The sequence below is a fragment of the Melospiza melodia genome, chromosome Z (assembly GCF_035770615.1).
Source record: "Melospiza melodia melodia isolate bMelMel2 chromosome Z, bMelMel2.pri, whole genome shotgun sequence".
In the NCBI taxonomy this organism is placed as follows: Eukaryota; Metazoa; Chordata; class Aves; order Passeriformes; family Passerellidae; genus Melospiza; species Melospiza melodia.
The window spans coordinates 44849242-44876382 of record NC_086226.1 but is presented as its reverse complement, the minus strand read 5'-3'; the positions used below and the strand labels follow the sequence as shown (position 1 = coordinate 44876382).

General features: G+C 38.4%; 1 protein-coding gene across 2 annotated transcripts in view; it reads left to right on the top strand.

Moving 5' to 3' along the window:
- RFX3 (regulatory factor X3) overlaps positions 1–27141 on the top strand; it is a 106954-nt gene that overhangs the window by 27079 nt on the left and 52734 nt on the right. For both annotated transcript variants that reach the window (XM_063181414.1, XM_063181413.1), the window contains exon 2: positions 22494–22618. In XM_063181414.1, coding sequence (XP_063037484.1) covers positions 22502–22618 — 117 coding nt within the window. In that variant the 5' untranslated portion in view covers positions 22494–22501. The remainder of the gene's footprint in view (positions 1–22493; positions 22619–27141) is intronic.

The following is a 27141-nucleotide window of genomic DNA, read 5'->3' as shown; positions in this document are numbered from 1 at the left end:
CTCTACAGAAAAAAAAAAGCAAGCATGTGGTGGAGCCTAAAGAATGTCCTAAATGTATAAACCTTAACACTTCAGGTTTCAGAAGTTAGCTTTGAAAAATGATTGCTACTTTGGATTGCTTTTAGTATGGAAACAATTGTTTAAATATTACTTTGAAAACTGTGTTTTGTTTTAGTGATTTTGGTGTTTTTTTGTTTTTGTTTTTGTTTTTTTTTTTTTTTTGACAGCAGTATCAGTAATAGAAATTACAGAGAAAAGAAAATTTATCTTATGCTCTGAAATAACATTTCACTCCATTTGAAATAAACCAATGTCAAAACTGTCAAATCCAAATAGGTAAAGTGGAAGACACAGGAAAAGAAACTAATATGCTAAAAACATACTGTTTTAATGTGAAATAATGTAGGACTTGTGGTTATACTTTGTGAGAGATGCTTATGAAGTACAAAAATGTGTTTTTCTAAATTGATAGCTTACCTCTAGAATCTGTCATGTCTGTTGAAGAGGAATGAAGATCCAGAAATAAGGGTGTTAATCTGGAAACGTGCAGTGTGTCCCTCTGTTGCAAATTCTGTATGTGGTCCAGAATTAATTGTTTAGGCCTACATACCTGAAGGTGTTCACAAATCTAATTCTTGTTAGCTGATCCTTAGTCAGAGTTTCTAAGTATTAGGGGTTTTTTTGGTTGTAATGTTTTTCTTTTTTTTTCTCAAAAGTGTGAGATTTTTTAACATACTGAGATTTAGCACCTTGAATTTGTTGTGGAACTTAGAAGGAAATGTCTAGGATTTAAGAGATACCAGTCTTGACTTATCCTTTTTATTTTTTAATACTTTTTATATGGAGTATTATTCAATCAGATTGAAGAGCTTTTATCTGAGGAAAAGAATATATTAGTATAAAATTGACAATATCCTAATCATCAGAGAAGAAATGAGGCTAAACTGAAGGCTAAAATTGTTTAGCATCTATCTATCAGTCTCCAGAAAAATATTTTGTAACTCAAATGTTTTTTTTCTTTTTCTTACCCCTTTATTTCACAAAGATTGATCTTTATCATTTGTCAATGCAAGAATGTAAATTGCTAAAATAATTTAAAAGGAGATTGATTTCCTGATGGCTTTTAGTCACTATTAACCAGTCCTTGCAGTTGTGTGTCACCCAAAAGCTTTCTGGGATGCACTGTGTTCCATCCTGTAGGTCATTAATGAAGACATTAAACACTACTGTATCCACTATTGATCCTTGCAACTGGACTGGCAACCTGCTGAACTTCATGCCACTGGTCACAACCCTCTCTTGTTAAATTGTGTTCAGGACTCTTTTGAAATGTCAGTATCAGCAAATACATGTTTCAGAGCTTCAAAGACTTTAGTACGCGTGCTTTCTAGTCCTAAGAAGTCACGGGTGGGGCAGGCTCTCTCTTGGGCCCTAATGTTGCACTTACATGGTTGCATAAAAAGTCTCACAGGGCATACTCAGAGTTGTGTGGGCCCTGGTTCACTGACTGGTTCATAAGGGTTGCATTACAGGCATTGCTGTGAAATTCTTACTGCATGTCTTAGGCTGATTATAATCTTAATTCCTGGTTTTTTGCAAATCTCATATTTCAGCACTATTTTTTTATTTACCTATAATGATAGTTATGTTCCAGGTGACACTATAGTACCAGGTTTCAGGTGTATCCCAAAGTAACTGTATTGTGGTTTTGAGCAAGAAAGGAGGGGAGGATACTAAATCTTTGGGGTTTTTTGACGCATGAGATTGTAATTATCCAAATCCATTTTTTAAACAGATTAGACACAATCCTTTCATTAATTTTCACTTTCCTTGCCTTGTGCTTTCATCAGTAGTAGTATTCTTCCCTTTGCTTTTATATTGTATTATTATTAGCTAGTTTTCTAATTTAGTTAAAATAATGAGTGAAATTACATAAATCCTGCTCAACTTCCCTTATTTCTTATTTTAAAGCTTTCTCTACAGCATGTGGTAATAAATTGCAAATCTGCATGGGTTTTAACTTTGAAAAGAATTAGTCTCAATATATTGCTGGTAGTGACCAAATACCCTATAAACTTGATGACAGAATCAGCAGAATCAGCTCTTAAGCTATTATATTTTATTAAGGTTTTATTGTGCTATTGTGAAGACCACTTAATGTTCTCTAGTCCATGAGACATGTTGCAGATGGTACAGTTGCTATTTGTCTTGTTTCAGAGTCTGTGTTTGTTACTGGTTATTACCTTCTTCCATTTTGTCAGACTGGTTTTTGGCTCTAATAAAATAGGGTTTCAAGTAATGTGCTGCTTATCCTAAACTAAGACACAACAGATTTTTCTAATAATTTGCTTGTCATGAAGATACATCAATCTTCATGCAAAAGTTAGACAATAACTTTTAAGACTGAAATGATGAAGTGCTAATATATTGTGACTTTGGTGTAATATATTAACTCCTGAATGTGCTCTTATCTGACATTTATTGCAGAGTACGCTAACAGTAACAGTTTAATTTATGACAGCCTGATAAAGGAAGTATACCCGTATTTGTTTGAGGTCATATTCAGCTTTTGCACTTTGTATACTGCTTGTGTACATATTTTCAGTTAAAATCATTCTTTTCTTTGGTGATACATATCGCTTGGGATTTTCTTGTTGTTTGTTTGTTGTTGTTTTTTTTTGCCTTTTACTTGCTTAGATATATCTAGAAACTTACTAGCATTTGTTGGAACCCTCATAAAAAGAGAAAACAACAAAATCCATCTTCTTGTTAACCAGTGCAGCTTATCTGTATAAGACAATCTAATACACGTCAAGGAATGCTGATGTAAAAAGAAAAAAAGAAAAAATGGGCTGTACTTTTGGAATGTAATTCATTTCAGTATCTGCAGCACATAGGAAGTTCTCTTAAGAAGACAGACTGAGATTCTTGAAAATATTAATATGCCCCCTAAAAACTATCACAGCTTTAGCTCACTCCTCCTTTTTGCCCCTAGGAGCCACCATGACTCATTTTTAAAAGGTGCAGAATATTGATGGTTAGACCCTAGATGACACCTAAGCACTATGAAGCTGTTCACTCACACCCCTCTCCCGACTACTGCCTCCCTGCACCCATCCACTTCGAGGGAGAAAAGTTAAACTTCATCGGTTAAGGAAATAAACACTTCATTAATTTAAACAAAATATAATTTACTAGTAAAGAAAAAGAGCGTGTAGTATACCAAGGGGTTGTGAGAGACGCGTGCTCCGGGAATCCTCTGGATGTTCATTCCAAGCGCACGAGGGCCGCAAGCCGCGCCCCCAGCACGTGCGAGAGGATGGCAGGCGCAGCGGCGGGGCGGGCCGGGCGCTGCCCGGAGCCTATCGGGCCGAGGTGTCGGAGCTTCTTGGAGCTCTCCGTCCGTCCCCTGGCGGCCGCCCCCTTCTCCTGGCAGGGGGATGGCGGCGGGGCCGCGGGCGCAGCCGGTAGCGCCACTGCGGGGACGGGCCGAGCGCGCCGTGCCCGGGCGCGGCGCTCTGGCGGCAGCCGGGCGGGCGGACCACGTACTCCTGGTAGTCGTCGTCCGCCCTGACGGAGTGCAGGATGCGGCCGAAGCGCTGCGAGCAGAGCGGGCAGGCGGCGCGCACGGCGGCCCACTGCCGGATGCAGGCGAAGCAGAAGGTGTGCAGGCAGGTGTCCACGTGCGCCGCGTCGTCCAGGTCGCCCAGGCAGATGGGGCACAGCCCGTCCGCCTCCCGCTGCCCCCCGCTCGGGGCGGCCGGCGCGGCGGAGCCGCTCTCCTGCAGAGCCTCGGCGGCACCGCGCGCCATGGGCTGCCAGAGACGGGCCCGGGGCCGGAGCTGCTCTGGCGCCGGGAAGCGGGCAGCAGAGAAGGCCCAAAGCGTGGGCAGGGAGGGGAGACGGGGGCCTCCCGAAGGGTCTCCTTGCAGGCTAAGGAGACTTTACTGGAAAGTGACCGAGCAGCCCCTCAGCTGCCTTCGACACCTGCCTCCCACTCCGTTCCCCCAGGCAGGAGAAATTTCTCTATGGCAGGAGAAATCTCCCTCCCATTCTGCTCCCGCCCAGCCAGTGGGACTCGGCTGGCACAGGGTACCTGCAGGAGGCGTCCGGGACGGAGGAAGTGGCCGGGAGCCCTCAGTGATGCCGTAGGCCCCAGAGCACTCTCAGGAGCCAGAACCCAATGCACTGGCTACTGGAGTGCTGGGAGTTTATGGCTGTTTGCCCCTCAGTGATAGCATGTAAGTCTTTGGGCTTGCACCACAACCAGCACCTGAGGAGGACAGCAAACATTCAAGGGTGAAAACCCTTGAATCACAGGATGTTTATCCTGTTGTGGTGGCTTTTTGAGCTAAGATAAGCCTCAGTCTCCCCAGGCCCCTTGCTTGTGGTAAGAAAACTTCAGAAGTGGAAAGTAAACTCTTGAGGGTTTCTCTTCTAAACCCTTCCTCAAACACAGCCACTTAAGAGACAGTTGCTTAGGACCGTATGCAGATGGCTTTTGAATATCTTCAGGATGGAGATAGGGCAAGCACTTCTGTTTTTCAACCTCACAGAAAAAAAAAAAAAAAGCTTTTCCTGATATTCGGTAAGGATCCGCCTGTATTTTAGTCACAGGCTGCGGAATGGATATCTGCTCCATTGTGTCGACCTCTCTGGGTTACAGGGGCACAAACTGTGTTACCATGTGTTTTTTCATGGTGACAAGAATCTCTCTTCCAGCACCTGAATCACCTCCTCCTCCTTCTAACCTTGATGTCTGCAGCATTACTTGTCTTTTTCATGTGCTGTTGAATGGCTTTTTTTACCCTCTCTTGATTATGTTATCACAGGGGCATTGCCACCATTGGTGTTCAGCTCAGCTTTGGTCAGCAGTGAGTCTGTCTTGGAACCAAGTGAAAGTGGCTCTCTCTGACATGGGGAGAGTTTCTGAAAGCATACCAAAGCCAACCCTGTAGTCCCCCTGCTACCCAACTGATACAGGAGCCCAGAATTGGACACAGCACTCCGAGCGTGGCCTCACCAGTGCTGAACAGAGGCCGGAGATGACCTCTGTTTTCTTGTCTTCAATACTTTGTGTAATGCAACTGGGGATTTTTGTAGCAAAATACAATCTAGCTTCTTTCAAGGAGGAAAATTCAGGATGGAACCTGTTGTGCATTTATATGTGCATATTGATAGTTTAAATATGAAAGTATTTCCTTGGCACATGAATTGCTCAGGTTACATGGCTGTAGCAATGTAACATCCAGCTGTAGCAAGGTTAAGTTTAAATATTTGGTGTTTTGGAGATGGTTCTGTTGAGCATATTGGGACTATCTCAGAATTAGTTAGAGACAGTAACTTTAAAAATAACTTTATAAATGTTTTTGTGTTGTTTTTAGGTTAGGCAAGTATATGTGTATACATGTATGTAAAGGTTGCTAGTTATTTCTTCTGTCCTGTAGGTCAGGAACTTACTTCTCTTATGTCTGCACTGAACTTCCTGGGTTTTTCTTTTTAATATTTTAATATTCTGTGTAATAGCTCATTATATTCATGGCATGTAAAATACATGAAATTTGTTTATATTTTAAAGCAAATTTCTAGTCCTAGAGCAAAGTCTTAACAGAAAGATTTTAACTTTGTCATATACACCTTGCACTGAGAACTTCAGACACCTTTCCTTTTATTGTGCTGTGTCTTGTTAGGTAGTAGTTGCATAATAGTTTTTTTGTGTGCACCGTCTCTAAGTGAAAACCACGCAAATGCTGAATTATTTCTGTTGATATAAAATATGGCACATTTTAATGTGCAAAACTAATGCATTTTTAAAGGTTTGTGTTAGGTGGGAGTAACATGCAGGTAGTCTTCTGCAGTGTAGAGAACTTTTGTCCAGGAGCTTGAGGATCGTGGGAAGGTGTGAGGAGAGACAGGACGGGAGAGAAAAGAAAATTAGCAATTCTTGTAAATATCACAAAACTGAGTTAAGGATACTGTTGTGGCTTCCTCTTATTCTAGGAGATACACCATCTCTCTTGTAGTAAACAAATTAAAAGAAGGGAAGAATATTCCATTAGTATTTTGTTCAGTGTGTGGTAACTGTGTGGCTTGCCCAGGTGTTCTAGATTTGTGTAATTTGTACTTCATAAGGAAATTTCTGTCTTGTCTGAAGTATTTAAACACTGTAGTTGAAAAAAGTAGCCAATATGACTGGCTTCTTCATTGGTTAATGAGCAGCCTTGACATTTCAAATGTGAGTAGACCATTTAGATTATGCTTATTTGCAAATATATTGTGAAAGTATAGTGGATACAGCAGGAACTGGAGCAAAATCTGTCCATTTTTCAACTCCTGTAAGTACTGCCACTGATCTTACTTTGTATTTGGTGTGACTTGAACTACGTCCTGCCTTCCCAAAGCAATTGAGATAGTTGTGTCATTATCTTGATTCACCAAAAATGGAGAATCACTTGCGGGCATACCAGATTTGGACGTTTTAACTGAGTAAGTATTTTAATTATGGATTAATTAGGGTAGGGTTCTGTGGCTTTCTGGTTTTTTCTTAGAGTGAAGACAAAATAAATATTTGGTTAAGTGGGCAGTGTTGTTTACGTAGAAATAACAAATTATAACATAATGTTGGCGCATTTATAGAGAAGATAAATCTTGCAGTAGGTAGGCACATTTTTCTGCTTGGTATCAGAAACTTGAACTACAATGTACAGAGTTAGAGGAAAGCTGCTCTTTACCAGAAGTAAAAAATCAGCACTTATCTAAGCATGATGTAGTCAGTGTGATACCTGTCAATTCATGTCAGCTATTAAATGTAAATATAATAGCTGCATTGGCATATGTGCTGTGAACAGTAACACTTCAGCAAACTTGTTTAAAACGCACAGCTAATTTTGTGGGGTCTGACAGGCAAGTTTTTTTTGCAGTCAAGGAACTTGCCTTACAGTGATTGATAGTTTTAGCTTGCTTTGTTGAACTGTGGTAGAACTGCTGGTAGTATTTGTCTCTGCATATGCTAAATGAGTGAATAGTTGAGAGTAGCTCAGGCTTTCAGCTCTTCATACTACAGTTGTTCTCCTAAAGTTACCAAAAAAAAAAAAAAATTCAGTACTGATTTGTTTTGCGGGTAAGGTAAGAACTATTTGCTGTGAAATTGTAGACAGACTTGGAATATTAACTCTATAGCAGTAAAACTTTTTTATATTTAAAGGCAGTATATGTTTGTTTATACAGTGCAAGTTCCAAATGTTGGCATCCAGGTCCTCTCTTTCCTTCTGAAAAGAAACCAGCATAGTAGCACCTGTGTAATTTTTACGAAATGAGAAAGATTCATAGTATAGGATGAAGCCTTAAGGAACAAAAGCTGTAAGAAAAGCTGCAGTAGGAATTAAACAGATTTTTTCAGTAAGGATAACAAGACTACTACTGTAATGCTACAAGGATGTGAGCAGTGAAAGAACAAATAATTTTTATGTCTCTTAACTGGAGACGGGGAGGTATTATGCTGTAATCCAAGCCAGGCAAATAATAATGTTGTGTATGGTGAAGACCATTCTTAGTAAGGCAAAGTTATGTGAACTAGGAAGTATGTTATTTCTTACACCTGACCAACCATATGAATTAAATCTTACTATTTCCGTCTGTCAGATGGTGGAGAAATTTGTTTCTTATATCTGTTCTTATCTGAGAGCTGTCTTTTAATCACTTATTTGTGAAGATGGTGTACAGATCCAAGCTCATTCTTAATAGGAAATTTTCTTACCTCAAAAACTTACATCTTTTTTCTTATGTATAGTGTTTTAAACTTCATCTTCCAGTCTGCTTGCAACCCAAAATTGTTTCTGGGTTGCACTATTCTTTTGTGTGCAACCACAGTGGATCAGATGCAGACTGTTGAACCTGGAACCATAGAGTCAATACCTTAGTTTGATTTGAGTCCATTCTTTCTTGTAGTCAATTTGTCAGTTGCTGCAGCCAGTCAGTATGGTTTTTTTTCACTTTTCTATGTACAGACTTCTTAAATGTAAGTGAACCTATCTGAGAAACTCAAACATTTCAGTTTTCCTATAAAAATCTTTGCACTTTTGATGCCTGGAAGATACCAGTAGGTAAGCAAGAATGTCTAGTTAAGCTGAATATAGGTTAATAATTTGGTAACTACTGATTTACTTGATTTTTTCCCCAAGATGTTAGATATTATCTCTCTAAGAAAAGATAAATGAGTTATGGGAAGAAGGTCGATAGTTTTTCTTTAGGTTGAATTAAGAAAATCTAAGCACTCTGCCTAAGCTTTCCTTTTTTATTTTTTTAATGAGGTTTAGGTTGTCTTAGAAAAACTACTGGATTAGTGATTTATTTGTGCTTACAGCATAAGCATAATCTTTAGCATTTAGAACACAAGTAATCTGGAAATTGGCCACTTCTTAGATTGAGTGTATGGAGAGGCTATCTCAGAGAAACACTGTTGATCATATTTATCACTAAAAGTATTTGGATGTTTCTGAAGTTATAAAGGTATGTCATGAAATTAAGGAGGCAATTTACCTGTGGGTCTTCAGGAAATTATATGTATCTGAACTTAATAAACTTCTTTTATTAAGGCTGAACAAATCCGTTCTGATCTTCTGGTCTGCCTTTCCTTCTACATCAAATATAATTGCTTTTTTCTTTTTTTCTTTTTTCTTTTTTTTTTTCTTTTTTCTTTTTTCTTTTTACCTGTGGAATCCAAAGATGGATAGATGGATAGAGCATTTCAGATGGATAGAGCATTTCATGACCTCCAGTCTAAAGTCTGGAACTGAGGCACTTGCTGTTACAGTCAAATCTGCTGTTGGCTGTCTTTACTGAAAGATTATATCAATCTACAGTTCCCATTTTCTTTACTCCAGTTGTGTCTAAATACTTAGTAATTTTTAACATGTCAGCACTTAATATGTGTTACAATGTATTGTTGTTTAGGGAGATCAGACAGACTCATCTGAAACAAGTTAAAGTTATACATAATTAAAGCTATCAGCACAAATAAAATATATGAGAATATTTTTTCTACTACTATTATTAAAATAGAGAGCACATAATATGCTGAGATTTTTACCTTTTAAAAATCAGAAATATAAATTAAAATGCATTCCATTGTCTGTTCTTTAAACAGTTTAGTCCTTGCAGATTCTTTTTGCAATATGAAGTAAAGTTATCAAAGTATATTGAAAGATAAGTGTTCTACTATACCAAATGCTGTCAAGACAGGAACACTCTTAAGTAGTCTTAGGAAGAGAGAGGAATGTTATCCGTTGATACAAAAAATATCAGATGGTTTTAGAGCCTACAAGCCTTCTGGTAAGTCAGAAATACTATGCCACCAATTTGTGGTTGATCTAGGACTTGAAGTTACTAAAATATTAAATTTTTAAAAATTTTTCCGTTGCAAGTTCCATATTTTCAGGTTCCACACCTTCATGTAAATTATTTTATCAGTTCCTAGGTCTGAAAATTTAATGTCCTTGAAATAAGTTCAGAAATTTTTTTTCAGTTTAGGCAGTTCAGAGGATAAATCTGCCTGGTGTTGTGCAAACCATGATGACCAAGTGATGCCAATGTTCAGGGCTGACTGAGGCTTCAAGGCAGAGTTAATTACTCTGATGCTAAGGAAGAGTTTGCATGCCTTGCCCAGAGCATTCTGCATAATTTATGGCTGAATGTGATCAGTAAAGAAGCTTTGCACTGAAGCGTTCACAAAACTTGGCTCTTTCTTCATGGTTTCATTGTCAGTGCTGACAGAATGCAGAAGCACTGCATTTTATTCTTTGGAATATTTTTAGGTTTAAGTATGGTTTAAGTTCATCTGGCACCTAAATCCCATGCAGGTGCTCATTCACTTTCTCATCAGCAGGATGGGGGAGAGAATTAGAAGGGTTATCCCTGTGATCAGTTGAGGTCAGCTGTCCTGAGTGTGTCCCCTCCCAGCTTCTTGCACACCCCAGCCTTCTCACTGGTAGGGTGGTACAGGAAGCATACAAGGTCTTGGTTCTGTGCAAGCGCTGTTCAGCAAAAAGAAAAATATCTCTGTATCATTAATCCTGTGTTTAGCAGAAATTCAAAACCCAATACGATACCAGTCACTATGAAGAAAATTTCCTCTGCCCCAGGTAAACCCAGCACATTCCAGCCCTTATTTCCTGGCATTTACTTCATGCTCGGGTGCCATACTACTCGGTGTGATCTTATTAACCACAACCTGCTTTCCATTTGATGTAATAATTTTCTGTTGGATATAATACACAGATAGCATTCCCTTAGTCTGACAACCACCTCAGCAAGATGTTCATAAAATGTCTACAAAAGGTCCATTGAGTTTATTTAGTCTGTGACTTTGGGCTCCATCGGTTCTGATGGTCATTTGGGTTAGGGGAGGTGGTGTGTTGCATGGAGTAACTGGGCACCAAAGCCAGCTCAGGTCAGGTCCCTGCTGCACTGGAGCTCCTTCTTCTCTTCCATTGATTTGGGTTGTTAGTGTCATGGTAATTCCTGTAAGGTGCAACTCAAATCATGGCTTACAGCAACAGTTTAAAGGTATATCAGTTATGAGCTCTGGCTCTCATCGTTTTGGGCCAGGTTTATGGTTCAGTATTGCAGCGAACTCCTTCACTTGTTTCTACCCTGTCTATCAGCAAGGATTTCCTGCTGTGGTCGCCATGAACCTCCATGGCCTGCAGAGAGACAGCATGTCTCACCATGATCTTCAGCAAAACAGGCTGCTGGAGAATATCTTACCCATCATGCGGTACCATCGCAGGAGACAGTTCTCTACAAACTTTTTCAGCATGGGTCCTTGTCACAGATTGCAGCTCTTCATGACCTGCTCCAGCCTGAGTCCCTTCCACAAGGTGCAGTCCTTCAGAAACAGCATGCTCCAGCATGGATCCCTCACAGGGTCAAAAGTCCTGCCAGCAAACCTGCTCCAGGGTGGGCTCCTGTTTCCGTGCATTCACAGGTCCTGCCAGGAACCCGCTCCAGCATGAGCCTATTGTGGGGTCCCAGCTGCTTTCAGTTATCCAGCTACTACACCGTGGGGTCCTCCATGGACTGAAAGTGGACTCATCCTTCTACTCAGGTTCACACTGGTGTTGCAGCCTCTCCAGTACAGCATCACAGAAAACTGCCACAATGCCCTGGCCACCTGCCAGCCCAGGCACTTTGCCATGGCTGTTTTCAAAATGCTCTCAGGCACAACACAGTGAGGTGATCAGCAGCACAGCACTGCAGCGAGCAGCAAAGACAGCAAGTGGCCACTAATGAGCACTAGACTCTAGTATTCAGTCAGGCAAGCAAGCCACATGGCAAGCACAGGAAACTGCTCTTTACTAGCTAAATGGCATTAGCTATAAATTTGATCTAGTACATTTGAGTCAAATCTGTTGTTATCTTGAACTCTTTGTGCTTCACATTGGCCACCAAAAAGGACTTATGAATTAACCCCAGCTGCCAGCTAAGCCCCATGCAGCCATTCACTCACTTCCCTGCCACTGGGATTGGGAAGAAAATTGGAAAAGTGAGAAGACTCATGGGTTGAGATAAAAACAGTTTAAGAGGGAAAGCAAAAGCCACACACACAAGCAGAATAAAAAACCAAGGAATTAATTCAGTGCATCCCATGGGCAGGCAGGTATTCAGCCATCTCCAGGAGAACAGGGCTTCATCACACATAGTGGTGATGTGGGAAGGCAAATAACCATTATTCCAAATGTCCCTCTCTTCCTCCTTCTTCCCCCCCATTTTATATGCTGATGTTGCAGCCATGTCTCCCCTCTCCTGTGCACCCCCAGTCTCCTCACCAGCATGGTAGTGTCAAAAGCAAAAAAGGCCTTGTCTCTTTTTGTAAGCAGCCTGCTCAGTAATAGCAAGAGCAGCTGTATTTTATCAACCCTGTGTTCAGCACAAATCCAACAAGTAGTCCCACTCCAACAACCATGAAGAAAATTAACTCTATTCCAGCCAAAATTACATCATGACTAGAGATTTCTTTTTTTCTTTTTTTTTCTTTCTTTTTTCTTCAGTTAATCCTCTTTCAGTAGGAATATAAGCATGAGTAAGAATAATTTAGGATAAGAGGGTAATAAGCAATACACAGCTGCTAGGTGCAGAATGACAGATGTAAATGAGAATGCTGAAGTTCATCTGGACACACTGTCCTTATCATCTACATTCCCTGCCTATTGACATCTTAATTATTTTCTAATTGCATTGTATTTCAGAATTATCTTGCATTCCCAGCACTTTCTTCTCCATTTAATGTGTGTTGACACCATACCAAGTAGAGTGCCAGTTGCAGCTAAGGTGTGAATTATTGCAGCTATTATTATTGGATAATTGGGACTGTTGTAATATTCTGAGAGGCACTGATCAAATCTCCAAATTTCAGACACACAATTTTTATGCTCTACTTCTAGTCTGTTACAAGCTAAGAATCAAGCACTAATCAAATACATTGGTCTTCGGGTTTCTTCTGAGGGTTGATACCTGTTTTCAGGCATCTTTCCATTCATCTGTTTCTTCCAAATAGTTGCAGACTGTGGCATACAAGCCAATATGATAAAATACTGTACTTGTGATTTCTAATTCATTCTTTTTAGGTGTCTGAGTATAAGGGAAATAAGAATTTGTTCATTTTTCGTTTTAAGCAAGCAAGGTAATATCTCAGAGCAAGAATAAAATGGTATGTTTCACAAATAGACCATCTCGGTACAGGGAAGGAAAGATCCAAAGAAAGAAATGCCTCAGATGATGTCTCAGTCATTAGCAAAGTAAAATAGTCACTAACTTGTCTCTTGACATGCATGATATGTATCCTTCTCTTACAAAATAAAATTGCACGTTGAGGAAGACAGGAATGGGAGAAACTGGTGAGATTTTATCCGTTCCATTCATTGTTTAAGTAGGTTACCTATAGTTATCCCTGAAGTAATCCTGCCGATATCCCAGCTCTAAGACTATTTTGCATGTTTCCCTTGTCAACATAGAAAGGATTTGTCTTAGCTTGCTTCTTTGTTTTAAGGCAATCTAGTCCTTCCTAGTGGCAGAGTTATAATATTCTTGTTGAAGTCTTGTTCCTTGTACTTTCATAGATAAAAGACGGCTGTAGCTTCTGTATTTAGTAACCAGATGGATCTCACATCTGGTCAAGAAAGCCATTGTGACTTGAATCAGCAATGGTGTGGCCAGCAGGAGCAGGGCAGGAATTGTTCCCCCATACTTGGAACTGATGAGGCCACAACTCAAATCCTGTGTTCAGTTTTGGGCCCCTCAGTACAAGAACATTGAAGTGCTGGAGCATGTCCAGAGAAGGGCAGTGGGGCTTGGGGAAGGGTCTGGAGTACAAGTCCTGTGAAGAGCAGCTGACGGAGGTGGAGATGTTCAAGCTTGGAGAAAAGGAGGCTCAGGGGAACCTTACCACTGTCTATGACTGCCTGAAAGGAGACCATGCAAGATGGGAGGCAGCATCTTCTCCCAGGGAACAAGTGACTGGACAAAGGGCAACGGCCTCAAGTTGCCTAGAGAGGTTCAGATTTGATATTAGGAAACATTTTTTCACTGTGGTTAAGCATTGGGATGGGCTGCCCAGGGAACTGGTAGAGTCACTATCCCTGGGAGTGTTCAAACAATGAGCAGACCTGGCACTTTGTGCTGTGGTTTAGTGGCCATGGTGGTGTTTGATCAAAGGTCAGACTTGATTTTGGAGATATTTCCCAGTATTAATGATTCTACAATTCTGTGGTAATTTATCATCGTTTTTCAGACCCTAAATCTGAGATGTTTAGAATATATGTCTCCAAATAACTTTCAGTGTGTCAACAGTATTTTTCACTAGGATTCTCAAATCTCAGAGCAGTATTCTGTATTTTAGTAAAGAGAAGAGTATCGTGCAGTAGAAACGAGCTACAGAGATATATGTCCAAAACTTGGTATACTGCCAGACAATGTGATACCTTTTTTTATTTAAACATCTACTTAACATGTACATATTAGTAAATTGTTCTAGCATAAGCTCAGTTTTGTTGTGTGCTACTATCAAAACACTTTCTGTTAAAATAAGTTAAAATTTTAATTCTACTGTAATGTAATACTTCCAGCAAAAATACAGAATTTCGTCTAATTCAAAGGTGTTGTATACACAGGGTGCCATCACATAGTTATCTGCTTACTGTAGTATGTATACTAGGCACTTAAGTTAAATATTGTGGGGATTAGGTTTGGATATCAGTATCCATGCTGTCTGCTTAAAATCACGTCAAGTATGTGTGAGCCTGTAACGCAGTTTCCAATGTTTTGAACTGCTTCAGCTTCTCAAAAACTGAAATATTAAGATTTATGCATCCTAAGTAAAACAACCAAAGCTTTGCCTATTTGGAATCTGATAATTTTGTGATGTATGGATTTTGAAGCAAACTTTGCTGTAGTTCAGAATAAGGGAAAAGATGCCTCTCTTCATTTTCTTTTCCCATAGATGCACAATCGTGCATTAGAACTGTTGTTCTCTAATATGATGTAGGAAACAGGATCATTCTGTTGAACCTTTTATTCTGTACATTTTCCAAAATTTAAGGATATTTTAATATTGAACCACTTTTAGTTTCTAGACTACTCTAAATAGCCCGTTAAGAGTTTTCATCAGTTTCTATCCTAAGCCTTCTTTCCTATCCAGTGACTGTAAATTCTAGTTTGGCAAATGATATTGGTGATAACCTAAATGTGATGGGGTAGGGTGTTATTGGGTGAAACCTGTGTCTCTCCCTCTACATTCTCTTTTTTTTTCCCACTTCTTTTTCTTTTTTTTTTTTTTTTTTTTCATTTCTTTTTTTTTTTTTTCTTAATTGGCATCCCCTGCCCCTATTCATAGGGGAACTGTGTGTTGTCACCTGTCTCACTATCTGTTTAACTACTGCTAAGGTGATGGGTGAGGGGAAAAATTATCAATAGAGCCATTGGGGCAATAATTGTGGCATGATTTTTTTCCTTCTTCTTGTACCTGGTGAGGAAATGGCTAACTCTGAAGCATTTGAAAGTTGCCAGTGTATTAATAATACCATAACTTTTAAGTGTTAGGTTATGACATGGGTTAAAGCAGATCTGACTCTTTTCAGTGGTGCCCAGTGTAGATACAAGAGGTGGTCCTCTCTCAACCTGAACCAAGGCTTTTTCTGTGAGGCTGACCGAGGATGGGCACGGACTGTCCATAGAGGCTGTGGAATTCCTATTCTTGGCTGTATTCAAAGTCACCTGGACGTGGTCCTGAGTAGCAGGTAGGTAGGGTAGCACTGCTTGAGCAGGTCTCTTCCAGTCTCTGGGACTGTTCTGCCATTTGGTGAAAGTCCAATAGTAAGAATCACAAACAGAAAATTTGTGACACAGAGCTGACACAGGGAGAACATAAGCTATTTCTTCTAATACTGCTCATTCTGTTAATAAAGTAGATTTTTCCAGCCATAATGTTTTTACTTTTTCATTTTATGTTTTGATCTACTGAGTGGTCCAAATAAATATAGTCTCCATTTTGACATCACTTTTTCTCCCTTTGTATCGTTATTATTAGGTACATGCTCAATCTTTTGATGAAAGGACTGCAGCACAGTATCATACTAGAAGAGAAAAACCCACCCAAACACCCATAACTTCTTAAATAACCTAGAGATCTACTTTCTCCATAACTGTATAAGTTATGCAGAAGCAAAAAAAGCTGTTTTGTTCAGGTGGTTCTCCTGCTTTCATGTTCTTCCTCAGAAAGTAATCAAAATACATTTTGTTGTCAATAATTTTGAAAGGTGTGAAGAAGTAGCATTATACATGTTAGACTTTATAATTAATTTGGCTGTTATCATTAGTGCCCTAGAATAAGATCTTGGCTCAAGCTAGAAATTTCATTTGCTATTGTAACTATTATTCTGCGTAGAGATATTTTTGGGAGATTGTGAACATGCTCATTCCAGCTCCTCATAACAGTTATGCTAATATAATAAAGACAGATGCCTCAGTATCTGAAAAGTACTCGAGTACTATTAAAGATGGATAATGCTTGATTAAGTGTGAATTAAAAGCCATAATATACTAGACTTAGCAGTGTAAACAGCAACTTAGAAAACACACTAAACTTGTAGAAAAGTTCTATAATAAAATTCTTTATCAAAACTCGTTTCTGTTTAAACACTACAAAACACCATCCCAACAAGGAAATTCCTGTGAACTTCATCCTAGATTGTTTCCTGAAGACATTTTTACTTCTGAAAAAAACAAACTGTAAGGTTAGATAGCTAATGTCCCTCCATTGCTGCCATTCAGTCCTGTTTGCTGTCCCAGCACATGACTGTCATCTAACACAGCGATAGTCCTGCAAGTGCACAGAGGTCTCTATTCCTCATGTTTATTCACCCTGCTGAGTGTCGGGCCGTTGTATATGCCTTCACATATGAGCTCTTCAGACAGGCACTTCAGCATGCTGATTTCTGAAAAATGATCTGTGTGGCTTCCTCATAAACATGCCTTGTAGCTACTTCCTTGCTCATATGCACATGTTGGAGGTGACCCTGCTTAAGCCTCATTATTTGACTATTTGTTGCCTTTCATTCATGTCACCCTAGGCCTTTGCTTGTTGAACTTGTCCACCACTCCTTCACTGGGCTGCTTGAAAATATTTTCTTCCCCATACCTCCGTGCTCCAGTCCCTTCCTACCAGGTCAGCTATCATGCTGGCAGAAATATCTTTGCCCCAATTAATGAAGCATATCCCAGCTCTCCCAAGTTGTTAACCTCAGAGAAGGCTCTATAGTCATTAAAAAAAACGAAGCCCTGTTGCTAATGCTGGTTCTATAATGAAGTGTTGACATGCAATATCATGCCCTCTCCCTAACACCATTTGACCCAGGATGAAGGAAAGCACCTCTTGGACTTTTCTACTCACAGACTCTCTAGTGGGCAAACTAATGCTTTAGAGTAGCATAAATGTAATTGTTAGATGGTTTGCTAGTTTTCTCACAACAAAAATTTTGAGAAGCTTTAGCCTGTAAGTAAATGTAATCTTGGTGCTAGTGGGTCCTAATGTGTAAGGCTACTGTGTAATACTGATTAATTTTCCAGCAAGAGAAGATACAATTTTGGTGGTTTTGAAGGTAAAATTAGTAAGTAGATCAAAGTGAGAGTGTCATGAAGTAGTCATTCAATCTAAGCACCCATGTGCTGTGATCTCCTGGCAATATGGGATTTCATTGTGACTGTTGTTGACTAGTACTGTACCATTCTTAGGGACTTAGTAAACAACTGATCATCAAGACAATGCTTTTTTATATTATGAACTTTCTTTGAAGGAGTTGCCAGGAGATTTTACTTGCACAGGTCTCTTCCCATGTGCATCTCTGTGTCTCACCCTTCTGTTTGTTACTCTTTTACTGGGTTTTACTAATCAGAGGTAGTTATGGAAGGCCAGAGAGGCAGCTTCTAAACTTCATTCTGTGCCAATCAGTTAACTGTTACTCCTCCATAAATCTGTGACAAGCTGAAAAAAGAGTAAGGAAATTTGTATTGCTAACTGCAGTATTTAGCAACTAGTACCAATACCAGGGAGAGTCCAGCTGCCTACTTTGGTATTCTCAAGAACCTTGGGAAAAGACAAACAATCAAATAGTGTTTAGTAAGACACTGGGGTTCTAACATGAAATTTACATTAGTATCTAGAATATTCTGTTCATCCTCTGTGAATAGCTTGTGTAATCTGTCTTCTGCTCTTGGGTTACATAACACAGCTATGAAGTCAATTATTCATAAAATTTTTGTTTATACAAAAATTGAAAAGGAATGCTTATGTGAAACTAGTATATTACTGAAAACTGTTTCCATTTATACTCTTGTTCAGGAGCCAAGCATTCCGTATTAATTGTTGAAACAATGCTTTGAGTTTTCCTTTATAGTGAAACACATGTTGCTGCAAATTCTTAATTAGTATATTGGCTATTCATCATTATAAATAGATAAGATTTTAAGATCAGCCTTTTATTTTGACTATTAAAAGCCTACCATTACTGCATGTGATTACGAGATCTAGTTCAGTTTATCTTCTGTGATGTTTTGTTTAGGCTTCTAGAGGAGAAAAAAAAAATTTCCTGCCGCACTTGAAAGTAAATTACAGGCTTTCATTTTCTGCATTGAATTAAAGACTGCTACATTATTTGATCTAGACAATAAAGCATATGTAGCTGAACAAAACTTTGCAAACTCTAGTCACTTAAAAAAGTAAATTAGTTCAGTGTGAAGTAGTCCAAGAACAAAATAAACCGTAATCTGACACATTTTAACAGTCCCTTTTGATAAGTATTAGAACAAGTTATACTCTTAAATCATTCTGTCTTCATATTTCAAGTCTCAAAAACAGAAGGATTCCAACTGAGAATTTGGGTATATTAAAAATCTTTAAGAAATTTAACAGACAACACAAAACGGTACAGAATATATAGGAAAGGAATAATTTTCAGCTGTGCCTAAGTTCTGCCCATTATACTGAGGAAATACTAACCTTGTTGCATTCAGCAGCTGGGTCCTGACAGTATCTTTTCCCACTTGGAGGGGTTAATTAGTCTTCTTTCAGAATGCGGCCTTTTTAGCTTACATTCACATCATGCAACAAGCACTGGCTATACAAAGCAATACCATTAACAGATGGGTGTGTCCAACTGCTTGATTAGGCAGAATAAAAAGGACCTTGCCAAACATTCATCTGTTGTTTGTCATACACCTGACAGTCCAATTAGGCAAGGATGACGTCTTTTCTGCTGTAATATTCACTTCCTTTACTTACATAGAGTATCAGTGAGAGTCTGCATTCAGATTATTTCTTGGCCTTAATCCTAGCCAACCGCCAAGCCCCTGCAGCCACTCACTCTCCCACTGGTGGAGTTGGGGATAGAATCAGAAGGGTAAAAGCTGAAGAGCTCAGGGGTTGAGATAAGAGCAGTTAAAAGGGAGAGCAGAAGCCAAACACAAGAGAAAGTAGAACCTGTGATTAGTTCAGTGCTTCCCGTGTACAGGCAGGTGTTCAGCCAGCTCCAGGAGAGCTCCAACACATGTGCACACTGAGCATGATGTCACATGGTCTGGATTATCCCTTTGGTCGGTTTGGGTCACCTGTCCTGGCTGCATCTCCTCCTGACATCCTGAGCACCCCCAGTCTCCTCCCCAGTGCAGCAATGCCAAAAGCAGAAAAGGCCTTGGCTCTGTGCAAGCCCTGCTCAGCAGTAACAAAAACAACCCTCTGTTCACCACAGCCCAGTGCCAGCTTCTGTGGAGAAGGTTAATTTTATCCTAGCCAAAACCAGCAGTGTGTTCTCAATACTGATGCAATGTAAAGGAATTACGCTGACTGCATCATTGATGTGGTGCTAGAAAAACTTCCAGTAAATAGGAAGATACTTTGATTGACTGTCAGACCATATTGTATGGCACTTAGAGGGAAAAATGTGTACAGTGTACCGAACTATAATAAAATTTTGTGTTTAGAATAGAGACTTAAATCAGAACAATGGAAGCAGTCCTGGCTGAGTGCCAGGTGCTCGCTAAAACCACTCTGTAACTCCTCCAGTCCTCAGCTGGACGAGTGAGAGAAAATGTGACTAAAAGCTCATTGAGGAAGATAACAACAGGGAAGGATCACTCACCAATTACCATGACAGTGAAAACAGATTCGACTTGAGGAAAATTATTTGAATTTATTGCCAATCAGATCAGTGTAGAATAGTAAGAAATAAATCTAAATCTTCAAAAACCTTCCCCCCACTCTCCACTTCCTCCCAGGCTTAACTTTATTCTTGATTCTCTACCTCCTCCCTTCCAGCAGTGCAGGGGAATTCGGAATGGAGATTACCATCAGTTCTTCACACATTGTTTCTGTCATTGTTTCCTTCTCAGGTGGTGAACTCCTCCCTCACACTTTTCCTCAGCTTCTGTGTAGGGACCTTCACACAGGAGATAGTCCTCCATGTATTTTATTTCTCTGTGAGTCATTCCTGTGGGCTGCAGTTCTTAACAAACTGCTCCAGCATGGATCGCTCAGATGGGGTGCAGCCCTTCAGGACCAGGCTGCTCCAGCATTTCTTTCCCCTGGAGTCACAGGTCCTGCCAGCAAACCTGCTCCTATCTCAGCTCAGGTACTTTATGAAGCCTGCTCTTTCACTGACATGTCTACAGGTTCTCTCACATACTCTCACTCCTTTCTTCTGTGACTGCAATGTCCTTCTGCCCAGTAAGTTTTTCCCGCCTTCTTCAATATGTTATTTCAGAGGCACTACCACTGTCACTGATGGGCTCAGGGCTCAGCTTTGGTCAGCAATAGTTCCATCTTGGATCCAGCTGGCACTGTCTTCATCAGACAGGGGAAGCTTCTGGCAGCTCCTCAGAGAAGCCACCCATGTAGTCCCCCCGTGCTTGCTACCCAAGCCTTGCCAGACAAACACAATATACCCATCTCTTCTTCCTCACCTGTTCTTTCTGGACAGCCTGCACTACAGCCATGGGGTTCATCTCACCAACTCTGAGTAAATCACAATTAGGTCGTAATTTTGTAGCAGCCTTGAGGCTTCCAACTCCTCCATATTTATTGTGTGAACATCCATTTTAATTGTTAAGATTTTAACATATAAATGTAATCTGAAGTTCTACTTCTTTATTCTTTTGTATGCTGATATTTTTGTCAGGTGTGTTGGGTCCTGAAGTGCATCCACTGCTTAAAAGTACAGGGTTCAGTTAACATGAGGCTCTGAGAGTCTGTTGATTAATCTGAAATTAGTTTGATCAAGAATTTATCAGTCTTTCTGAATATTTAAGAAGAGGAATTTAAATCGATCAGGTGTTCATAGGCATGGTTTCCTGGAGTTTAAACCAAGAATGGTCCCAACTGGCAAGATCCTTGCCCTATCACCTGACCAAATTTATATACCTGTTTCCTGCTTTGCAGTGGCTACATTTCAATGCAAAGTGAACTAGAGACAGTTGGAGGGAGGAACTGCGGAAACCCAGTCTTAAATCAGCTTAAACTGCCGTGGAATGCAGCCTTGAGAGGAAAGTTTGATGTTGACACCTGGTTCTGCAAGGAGAACAGTGAATTTTTTTTTCATACAGTAATTAATTCCTCCCGTTATCTAGTGGTACGTCCCTCAATATTTTTATTATGGTTTTGTCTAAAAAAAATTGTTGAGTTTTTGGAGGAGCTAGTTATTTGGTGGTGGTGGTAGGGATTAAAGTTTCTTCAGTGTCAGCCATCTGGATTTCATGAGTTAAACTGAAAAAAATCCTTTGCATAGGTCATTCTAAGTATCTATAACTTTTTTCCCATATAAATCTCTTCTATTATGCATGGTAGAGCTACTAATTTTTAGTGACAGTGGTTCTCAGATTGCCAAAGTATTTTGTAGCTAATGTAGATTAATAGAGACTGAGGGCAGTAAAAGTTTTCACAGAACATTTGGAATACAGACTTGTAATTTGTGCTTGTTCACCATGATTGTTCACAGACACATAGAGTCTTCTGTTTTGAAGGTACCAGGTGAAGAAGAAGCTGCCTCATCTGTTTATTAATTTCATTGGTTAATCCACTGCTTTAAAAAATTTACAAAGAAAAGGAAATAAAAGACTGATTCACAATTTTGAATTCATTTTGGTTTGTCACCATTAAATTGTATTGTCATTTTGGCTGTGCAAATTTGAGGAATCTGCAGCTCACAGTCTATGTTTCATATGAAGATGTCATTCTTGGTTGTCTTTCTGATAAGTTTTCTTTGTCAGGCATTTTCCTTGATTCTTCATCAAGAAGAATGAAGAATGAACCATTTCTTCATTCTACCCAAATTTTGTTGTTTCCTTAAAACATCAGGGTCATGATCATAGGCACTTGTCTGCCATTTATATATTTCTAAATGGTTTTAGAGTACAAAAATTTCTTAATAATTGCTTTAATGCTTTCTACTAAAGAAGATTATTTGAGTGGCTTTTTCACTGTGACTCATTAAATGCTTTTCAAAGGTTACTTTCCAAAGTAGAGGCCTTCGTTCTGTGGCGCGCTTCAAATTCAGGTTTGAATTTGAATGTATAGAGATTTAGTGTAATTCAGTAAGACAGAGAAAATATGGTTTTGAATGCTGACTTCAGCAGTTATTTACAAGCTGAAAGAAGATCTGCTGCTGATTTTTCTGAGTTATTCCTAAAGGGACAAAGCTCAGATAAGTGACACACTTGTTCATATGTAAGCAAAAGATATTTGAAATATAAGTAAGATAAAAATAACATAAAACTCTATTTATACAAACACTTGTGCTAGTACGGGAAAAAATCTTTGGGCTCATAACAAGATTAGTATTAACTAATTTTAAAATATTATTAGAAATAAGGGACAAACTAGTGTGCTAATGTAAGTGGCAAAATAAAAACATTTATGCACTAACTTTTGGATTTTATATTTTAATTTTATTCAGAGATCACAATGCAGACATCAGAGACTGGGGCGGATACAGGTTCAACTGTGACTTTACAGACGTCTGTGGCTGGCCAGGCAGCAGTTCCCACACAGGTAGTACAGCAAGTACCAGTTCAGCAACAGGTATGTGGCTGTTAATTTTAAGATTGAAAAAAAAAATCCTAATAATAATTCTTTACAATATAATGAAGAACTTGATTTTGTGCAAGACTGCTAAAGGAACTTTTGCTCTGCTTTTATCAATTTTAGTTTGCTGAAATTAAAATAACCAGAGAAAAGCAAGCTATTTTCAGGATCTGTTCCTTAACTAGAGCATCTGACAAGCTCTGATAGTACTCATACATGATTCTATTTATTATATAATTCATGCAGTAGCTCAAGCAAATTGCTTTATGTTATTGAATATTTACATTTTTTCCTTTAAATAATGCATGTTTCTGAAATTATTGACTATATCATTTCTTCATCTGTTTGGATGTCCAAGTAAGTAATATACAAATGTATATATGAGAAGCACAGTTCTTTGCACTTCTAGACTTCAATGCATGCAGATACATGCACAATGTCATGAAAGTTTTTGTGATATGACAGTCAATAACTCATAATGTAAATTTGCCAGGGAAGGAAGAAGATTTATGTAGCAGCCAGCACAATGCACTGTTCTGTTACATGAGGTGATTACTCCTATGCAGCCCCCATGAGCTTTAGAGGAAATGGAGGCAGAAGAGAATGGGGAGCTAAAAAGGAAAATGTGGAGGTAGAAAATGGGGATTCAGTGTGAAAGCCACAATAACTGTCTAAGACTTTTCCAGAAAGCACAGAAATTGGCTGTCCTGTGATGGGTATTCTGGATGATATTTGATGTTTTTCATTAAAATCTGACTTTCCATTTTCCGAATCAGTAATATGAGAACTAGATGTATTTTATTAAACAGTGCCATTCATTTCTGTGCTGGCGCAGTGCTTCTCTCTAAATTAAACTCTTCAGCATTTGTTAAGTTCTTAAATTCCAGTGCATTTTCATATATGTGTTTCGCAGTGTCATACATTCAGTTATATTTTTTCCTGTTGTGTAGACTCAGTTTGTAGTGCCTTGTAGTTCCATTACTATAGTACAATGATTGGTCTTAGCTACACTTTGTAGGAGATTTGTCTATAACTCTTTTGTAAGATTTCTGAGTGAAAGACTATTTTCCTTTGTGAAATACAAAGGATAATTGTTTGATTTATATCTTCTTTCATGATGACGAATGTTAATACATGTCATTTATATGACTTGTTCCTTGCTATTTCTGTATTTCGCTTTTTCAAATACAAGATGGCAGTTTGGTAGTGTTAGATGGTTGCTTGTTTTGGGCATATCAGATGTACATACAATGGTCTAATATTACATACTGTGTTTGTGAAGCACTGGGCAGTGTGAAGGACTAAAAAATTGGTAAACTGGTAAAAAAAAGTTTTACTGGTAAAAACTGGTAAGAAAAAGTTAGTGTCATATAGGATACTTTATAGCAGTTCTAGTATTTGTATTGATTGAACTGTATGGTCAGATTCTATGAGTTTGTGTTCTACTCCTACAGAAAAATGGAGAATGAGCAGGACTTTGGTATTTGTAAACTTTGTTTGTGCAAAGTTTCTACCTTTTTGAAAACTTCTAGGATAGAATTGGCTCCTTGTTTGTTGAGTGCAGATGCCTACTGAAGGAACCTCAGGCCCAGCAGTTGAAGTCTCTGCAGTGGGAGTGTGACTGCCAGAGAGTCTCATGAATGGAAAGACTGGGAGTTTTCCTTAACATATTTTCTCACATAAATAATGTATTAATCTTTGTCACCAACTGTCTATATCTTTTCTAAAGTAATGCTAGTTGTCCATTAATAATGTTATATGTGTGTCAAAATATAGAAGCCAAGGATGAGATTTGGTTTTTCCTTCTTTGATTATATCTTAATAAGAACGGCAAGCAGTATTTTTGCTGCCCTATTTGAGTGTAGTTCAAATAGAACTACACTCAAATAGAACAAAATAAATTGTTTCTCATCACCTTTATGTACATCTCCTTTAGTACTGGTACTTCTGAGTATCACCTTGTGTTGAATGCACCATCATTATACTGGAATGTTTTTCCCTGTGGACATAGTAAATTATATTTTTCTAATTGACTCTTAACGCTGACTGTATAATCAGCATAATGTTTGACAAAAGAAATATAAAGGAACAGGGACTGAAGATCCAACAAGAATGTTCGGAAGTCCAGTGCAGACAGTATTGCAGTGATTGAAACACGTATGTATGGGAGATATGTGTATAGAGAGATGATTAGATTATGGAAGCAGTGAGGAGGAAGGGAAGAGTGAAGATGTGACTATGGTATGCCAGCAGAAAATGTGATGAAGAATGTAGGTGGTATAGGTAATTTCAATTCCAGGATTGAAAAAAGAGAATAGCAAATATAAAAACAATCACTGTGTTGAGGAAATTGTAGGTGTGATCTGTCGTGAGGATTTACCTGTGTATAAATTTCATTGGCATAAAATTAATATTGTCTCTATGTACCTTTAGTAGGAATAAGTCAATATGCGTTAAGAAAATTAGGAGAAAGAGCCATTATAATTACTATTTTAATAATGACATTCTTTTGATGGCCGAGGGAGGACTTATTATTTCTGCACATTCAAAATTACCAATGCTGAAAGCTGGAGAGAAGGTTTTAGACAAGAGTATATAAAATGTGGTTTCTTTTTTTCTATGATTTATAATGGACATGCTTAATGATTTCAACTGTATCCAAATTATGTGTGAATATTCAAATTTTGATTGTATTTTCTTGTGAATATACATTGCTAAAAACAATGGGACACTTCTGGGTTTTTGTTAAATTCAAGGATAGTGTAACATGAGTTTCCATGTATATAGAACAATTTGGTGTAAGCTGAAACGTACATATCACGTTTTGCAGTAATTTATTAGTACTTTCTAGTGAATAATGCAATTTTAGATTAATTTGTTTTTAATTACTATTAAATGTATAGTATTTCATTTTTCTAGGGAGGTTTCTGTTTCTGAAGTTTCTATTCCTGTATGTATGTCATGTTTAAATGACATTGCCTGAATGCATTAATTTGGGGTTGATTTCATGACATCATGTTTCTTATATGCGCAAAAAATTTTCATTTTTTTCAAAATGAAATATTTTTGCCCAGAAGAAGAGCAGGCTGAATACGTGGAAGGGCAGACTAAGAGCCTTTTCTCTCCAGCTGTCTTAGTACTCAGGCACCCTGTCTTTTGAAAAAGCAATCAACAAATTAGTAACTTTTAATATTTCCAGCTAAAACAAATCCCTAATTTCCATATAGCTGGTATTAATATGCAGCTCATAAAAGTCTGCTGTAAAGCTCTAAGAATAGGAACAATAAAGGTACCATTTATGAAAACCTGGATTTTTCCTCTTGCAGAAGTGACTCTAGTAGCAACTGGTTTCATGCAATACAGCGGAAGTCACTATTGAGATGGGATAGAGGGAATAAGAAGCAAAAAGCAACAGCAGTAAGACCAAAAATGTGGGAGTGTAATTAAATTTTGTTTAAATAGCCTAAGAAGTTCTCTTCGTCTTCTGTTTCCTTGAATAGTGGGATTTTCCATTAATATATTATTGCTTTTTCAACAGGCGGTCTTCAGCTCAGTGCAGTAGGCTTCTAAGGATTCAAAATTAAACTCATTTTTGAGTTTATGCCATGTGATATGGAAGAATTGGGGAAAGAAAAATAAAATTAAGCTGTTTTGTAAAATTATGTCCATGCAACTCAAGTTGGGCAAAGCATTTCTTCACAGTCACTGAATTCAGTGGCCATCGCATTCACAAAGCATTCTGTCATTCATTAACTGGAGATGCAGACTTCTGCTAATCAAAATTGCTCCTAATGCAAAATCATGTTTAGCATATGAAACACATAATCATGAGCTGACATTAGCCATTATATAAATATGAATGTGCTTAGAATATTACAGCATGTGCTATTTATATGTTACTTGCCAAAAGTAATCCATACTAATGAAGGAAAAAATTATTTTTATCTCCAAGGACAGAAAATGTTGCACATACAAGCTGTTTGCAAAGACACAGTGGATAATTATATGTTCTTTTTAAAACGGAATTTAAAAACCCTTATATATATATATTGCTCTGTTGTTTTAGTCTTTGCTTAGTAGTACTTTGAACAGAAGCACTTTTTATTGGAAATCAAAGTTCACTCTTACATTTTGATTCATGCTTCAGTGTAATTTCAGCATTTCAGTATGCTTTTATATGCTTTATTTTGTTGACAAATTTTCATAGATAAAATATAACTTAGTCCCTTATTTGTTCCTCCGAGGTAGTATAATTAAGAATACAATTTATTTTTGCCTTTTTTTTCTTCTTCAAATAGTAAATGTTACTACACATGTATATTGAAATAAGTTTTCATTCACCTCTTGCTGTCCTGCAACATTTCAGCTACTTGCTTCTAATCCTATTCCAGTTTTTTTTATTTCAGGATAGAGTCACTGAAGCAAGAGGAATGAAAGCTCTACTATCTGTTGTTATTTAAGTCAAAAGTTGCAAAAGTTTTTTGTTAATTTTCTGTTTTCCAGCCAGAAAATAATGAAAA